Genomic DNA, 5,890 nt, shown 5'->3' on the forward strand with positions numbered 1-5,890 from the left:
GACAGTGGAAAGTTTGGTCACCCCGTTTTTTCTATCACTTCACATCCGAGCTGTTATTGAAATTAAACCAAAGTACTTTATTGCCCAATTTGTTACAGATCAAATGAATTTTTGACGGCCTCATAAATAGTGTTCAAATAAGAAATTAAATAGTAATTTTCTTAACCTACTTCTTTGAATGGAAAAGAGAATCTCAAGGCGGGAGTTGATACTTTTATTTGACCAGCCCGCTGTATTGGTCAAAGGATGTCACGTAGCCCGTCATCGCAGAGCTGGAGCGCCATACACTGATAACCTAGCTATAGCCGAGGCAGTACTTGGACGCTGGAAAGCCTGTGAAACGCAGAAATGATTGGAAGACGAGAAACAGTGATTACCATTGCACTGACCGCAGGTGGGTTCATCTCCGCGTATGTGCAACGCAGTTTCGTTCACAGATTTTACCACTTATTTGTTTACATACGTATTACTGGGCATGATCTGCTTTGTCAGTGTGAATAATTATTTTGGCGCATATTGATTTATAAAGCCGTACTTTTCGAACAATACTGAGGTTAGATCAGCAATGTCCCAGTACTGCCTCGACTATCAGCATTGCGTGCTTGTTAACACGGGGATTATCGCAATAGGCAAAAACATAAGTTTCAGATCTGTCGGTTTACCGAGGTCAACAAATGTACTACAACTGTGCATTTAGTACAAATGATGGTTTTGAAATGTATGCTTTGGACATAAATACACCCCGCTGGTAGTTTTTATCATCTGTGCCGATGCTATTTTTGGAATAAAAGCAGCATGCATAGGGTATATACGCAGGTAATCAACGGATTCCTGTTTGTAATGCATAGTACTAGGTTGCTTGGCAATCTGCTATTAACAGGAAACGAACTTTTCCGATCACATAATAAACGTAAATGTCCTTTGTTTCTAGTGTTATGTACGGTACAGGCAGATGAAGAGAAAGCGCTTTTGGATCTGCTACTGGCAGACTATAATCGCCTATCTCGTCCTGTTGACAGCAGATCAGATGTGGTAGATGTATATTTAGAGTTTGCGATAGTTAAAGTTGCCGACGTTGTAAGTACATCTATTTTCTTGGCTGGTATCATGGATATATACGTCGCTCAATATTATTTCAAAATTTCAGTACTTCGATTCAGTTTTGAGCGTGATTTTCATTACAGACTACAAAGAAAATGACTGCCAATGATTATTGAAATAGTTGACTGTCGTCTGCAAGACATACGAAATGACAATACGTTTCCCGATCATCATGTCCTCATTAAGGTAATTGTTTGTAAATGTTTGATTACAGGAAGAAAAGAATAAGTACGTGAAAATAAACAGTATCATAAAGCAGGTGAGTTTAGGAGTAATGAGAGATAAAAATATTGATGTAACACATTAAACATCTTGAATGAAGACGGGAGGTATATACAGACGACAAAAAGTATCCACAAGTACCAACATTTAAAGGGGGTGTGTCTGAACTGCGCTCAAAGGTCGTATGGGACCCATACGACCAAGGTAAACACTGCATCCAAGGTACTCGGACAGTGATGAAAGTTAAAATATGTTGGCCATAATGTACATAAAATTTTAAGTGTTGTAGCTATGTTGACATGATGCATTAGGATATCTTCATGCAATATATTGTTTGAAAACAGGAAAGTCGCACAGGCGTAGTTCCCACGATTCCCATTATCTGGTTTTAATGATGGGAGGGAGTATACTCTCTAATCGGGAATACAGATCTGGGGCAACAACGACTAGAGCGGGCAAGAACGTCATTCAACAACTAGTAGTGGGGGAGGGGGAATCCTGCATACACATTTGTCATACTTCTGGTACTGTCACATCTTGAGAGGAGAAAACTTCCCGTGGAATGAACTGTAAAACAGTTGTCCTATTGTCAGAGAATGTAGCTGTATAAACGAAAAGACTTATGATAACGAAAGGCACGTTTAAAAAAATTAACGAACTGTTTGTCATGCCGATTGATCAATTTAACAGTTATAATTTAAATGTTTTAATTTACAGACATGGATTGACAAACGATTGAGTTGGAACCCGTCGAGTCACGGTGATATTACAAAGATATTGGTACCATCCGATTTGGTATGGTTTCCTAGGGTTTTTCTCAGAAACGCGTAGGTATCATTCCGTTTGAATCAACTGATCACAAAGTAACATGAGGAATTTACTTTAGGAAATGTTTTATTTTATATCCTATATGATTGCGCTGACTTCACTTTAATGGTGGCAGATTCGCAAGAGGATAAACCTAAAGTGAAAAAGTGACAAATGTGGACAGCTCACCGTTTGTTTAAACAAGGTAATCGTAGATTTTTAAATGGTGTGAACCAAAGTTATCATTACAGACATGTCGTACTGTCTGCGGTTGCATGTTTCTCCACTGACCGGATAGAAAGATTATTTATCCATGCATACAGATGTCTGACGTTCTCAGAGAATTTTGCACTTCGACTGATGTACAGCTTTTAGCATAGGCAATATTCAACGCTACACACTCTAACCGGTTGACTCTGATACTAACTATTCAGATGTTTCTACACAGTGTCAAAGAAACACAAATCTATGCAAAAATAGGAGATCATGCTCTCTAAAGATCATAAACAGACTTTAGATTATAAAGATTTTAAAATCATGTTCTCTAAAGATTATAAACATCCGTCGAAGTACAAAACCAGATGTATTTTGAGATGGTTTTGGGAATGTTAATTATTACACATGATAGCTTGACTTTAACAGAGGTTTTTGGATATATGTGACTCATCTCTTGATGGTGTTCGAACGAAGGAGGCTTACAAAGCAATTTCAATGTGAATTTTTGTCAACTGAATATTAACGCATGCTTCGAAAAATGTTTGTCCACTTCACAGCCTGACTTATCCTATTACCTGATTACTTTCGATTATAGAACAATACTGTTGTGTCGGATTTTATTCAACTTTTAAGGTGAAACTTCAAAAATACCATTGCACTTTGTAAACACATTTGTGTGAATCGTGGGGCTTCTTCAACCATCTGACTAAAATAATTACTATTATCAGTAAAGCTCATTACTTAATTATTATTATCGAAGTTTATTTGCACTATAGGCCTCCCGCCCCATGTGTTTAAGTCATTACAGAAAAAAAATTCAGTCAAAGGAACAAGTGAAATATATATTAAGTTTGTACAGTATCCATTTAAAGTTTCCTTCGTGCTTTGAAAGTTAAAAAAAGAAATTTGCTGACATTGCGAATAATCTCTGTGGTCTCAATTTGTAACAAGCATGTAAATTCAGATAAACTTGGAGGATTGTGATAAACGATGGGTAAATATTTCACTCTTAAATTATGATATAAGGGACAGACCAACAAAAAATGAAATTCTTCCTCAACAGTTCTTTGGTCACATAAACGCACTGTTTGTATTCTTGGGAAATTTCGTGTCTCCCTTGTTCTATAGCTAAGCTAAGACCGGATATACGAAATGAAGTCAGACAGAGCTTAAAAACAGGTTTCATTGAAATACAAAGATAGTTTTCAAGACAAAGAGAAGTTTTATACAATGAATATGAGGCAAGTCTATTATAGTTAATGATTGTGTCGTGCCAGTTCTGCGTATTAACATCTGAACATCGTGGTCTGAATAAGGATAAAAACAATGTCTCATCCCCTACTCCCTGATTGTACCAACTTTCAGCAAAGCCATAAGAAAATAAAACTTGTCTTAAATTTGATGCCCAGCAATCTTTTCATTTTTAGCCATGCTATATTGAACCTGATAAGCATGATGGATAAGTCTGTTCGAGTTTGTGTGTATTAGCTTAAACTAGTATTTTACCATTCTAGGCAATCTAGTGACCTAAGTGTTGGTCTTCCAAGATCGCCTCTGGCTGCTACATCTATGACATGCTTTCTTTGGCGTAATACTGTGGTTTGCTTTGAAACATTGGCATTACGCGAAGTATACATACTGTCTAAATTGAGGTGTTGCCAACACTGCCTCATTATCAGCTGAGCAGTAATTCCAGTCGACAACAGAGAAATCAACTCTGCCAAAATTGAAACATTGCCTTGCAGCAGGTCTGATGTGGTCAAAACAACTACACCTGAAAGCAAGTGATATGACTTGGACAGTGCTTGGACATATGTGGTGGTGTTGTTTAGACTACGTCTGAACTCCTGCTAGACAATGTTTCAACTTTGCAGAGTTGGTACCTTTATGATCGACTCATATTACCGCTTAGCAGTTAATTGCACCCGACAGTGTTGGCAACAACTCGATTTAGACAATATGTCTAGTTCGTCTAATGCCAAAGCTTCAAAGCAAACCACTGTAAATTCTTACAAAACTCTATATGTACTTTTTCTAAATGTTTGCCTTCAATATAACCCCTAATCTCACTGCCATAACTTAGAATAGACAGAATTTTTGTGTCGAATATTTACAACAAATAGTGATTGCACTGTCTCATAAATTACGTAACTTTGAGTTAAGTGACAAAAGGGCTTCACTGGATTGATCTGCCAATACCTCTTGCGCTTTGCTCACAATTAATCAAGTTTAACGACCTTCAGTCTCAATGTTTATTCACAATGACATAGGTACACCTAGAAAATGAACATTCAATACTTGCTCTAGGAAACTTCAAATTATGTTCTTCCACAATCAAGACTGAGAATTCAAGGACGACTCTGCGAATTTCCGGAAGTGAAAACCACATCACCTAAAACTATACATCAAAATTTCAAATGCAAAATGGCGGGTATTCGCTTTGTTACCAGTATTTCTATAGGATAAAAACTTTCAACTTTTATGGCATTATACATCAACACTTAAATTTTCTTGACAAAAAAATGGTCCAAGTAAACTGCAAAGCGGTGAAAAATAGCACGAAGTATGAGAAAATATCTAAATAGGTGTGAAAGTAACAATGTGATTGAAATTTATCCAACAGGTTTGACGGCGCGGTGACCCCTCCCCCTCCTCCATTATACCACGTACTTTCGAATGGAACCGTCATATTGATATCCATCTCACAGTTTGACAGTCATTGCTATCTTGACATGCAGTACTTTCCTTGGGATCGTCAAACATGTTACTTACGATTCGCATCGACCGCGTACTACAGTGACGAAGTGCGCCTGAACGTCCAGGAAAACCTGACTGTGGAAGAGGTGGTACAATACAAAAACTACGAATGGAAACTAACTGGTATATCTAGCGAGGTTGAAGTTCATAAAAACTATGTCGATTTGGCTTTCGAGTCTTTGGCTATTATGGATTGGAAATGGAAAGAGTCCCTCTTATTATTTGATGAACATTGTCTTTCCGAGTAACATGATGTTTCTACTGTCGTTCTGTGTGTTCTGGCTTCCTCCTGACTCTGGCGAACGACTGAGTTTTGCGGTTTCTCTTCTGGTCGCACTAAGCGTTTTTCAACTGCTCATGGGAGAAACCCTTCCAACAAATGCCAACTACGGTTCTCTGTTGGGTATGATGCTGTTGTTTGATATGGGTATGGTGGCGTCAACTGTTGTCATGTCGACCATCTGTTAAATATTCAACGAAAGGGAGCATCAAGGAGATCCCCGAGTCCATGGATTCGGAGAATCTTCTTATGTAGGAGTAGTTCATCCTGGGAACGGTACAGACGAAGTTCGACCAATAAGAACATCGAACTTGGAAACGTCGCGACATCCAGCCGAGGTTATGATAACAGTGTTGTATTGGATATGGATGACAAGGAACACGTGGACAAGGGGGAACTGTTCAACGATGAAAATGGTCATGTGTCAGTTCCAACGGTGCATCCTAATGGTGTTGAGGGGTCAAAGGACGATGCTCCTCGTCAAGTGAGTACATCCTATGAATCAAA

The 5,890-nt window shown here is 38.2% G+C and overlaps 1 protein-coding gene across 1 annotated transcript; it reads left to right on the forward strand.

Annotated features, from left to right (window-relative positions):
* Positions 1–277: 277 nt before the first annotated feature.
* On the forward strand, positions 278–5,351 carry LOC139116397 (neuronal acetylcholine receptor subunit alpha-2-like). Its single transcript, XM_070679033.1, has 5 exons — positions 278–394; positions 932–1,077; positions 1,316–1,360; positions 2,041–2,150; positions 4,970–5,351. The coding sequence occupies exons 1-5, from the start codon at positions 349–351 to the stop codon at positions 5,349–5,351; spliced, it is 729 nt and encodes a 242-aa protein (XP_070535134.1). The 5' UTR covers positions 278–348.
* Positions 5,352–5,890: the final 539 nt, after the last annotated feature.

Source organism: Ptychodera flava, chromosome 17 (assembly GCF_041260155.1).
Source record: "Ptychodera flava strain L36383 chromosome 17, AS_Pfla_20210202, whole genome shotgun sequence".
Taxonomy (NCBI): Eukaryota; Metazoa; Hemichordata; class Enteropneusta; family Ptychoderidae; genus Ptychodera; species Ptychodera flava.

Coding starts and splice junctions, on each gene's coding strand:
- LOC139116397 (XM_070679033.1), top strand. CDS start 349: ATGATTGGAAGACGAGAAACAGTGATTACCATTGCACTGACCGCAG. Junction 1,078..1,315: donor TAGTTAAAGTTGCCGACGTT/GTAAGTACATCT, acceptor GTTTGATTACAG/GAAGAAAAGAATAAGTACGT. Junction 1,361..2,040: donor TAAACAGTATCATAAAGCAG/GTGAGTTTAGGA, acceptor TTTAATTTACAG/ACATGGATTGACAAACGATT.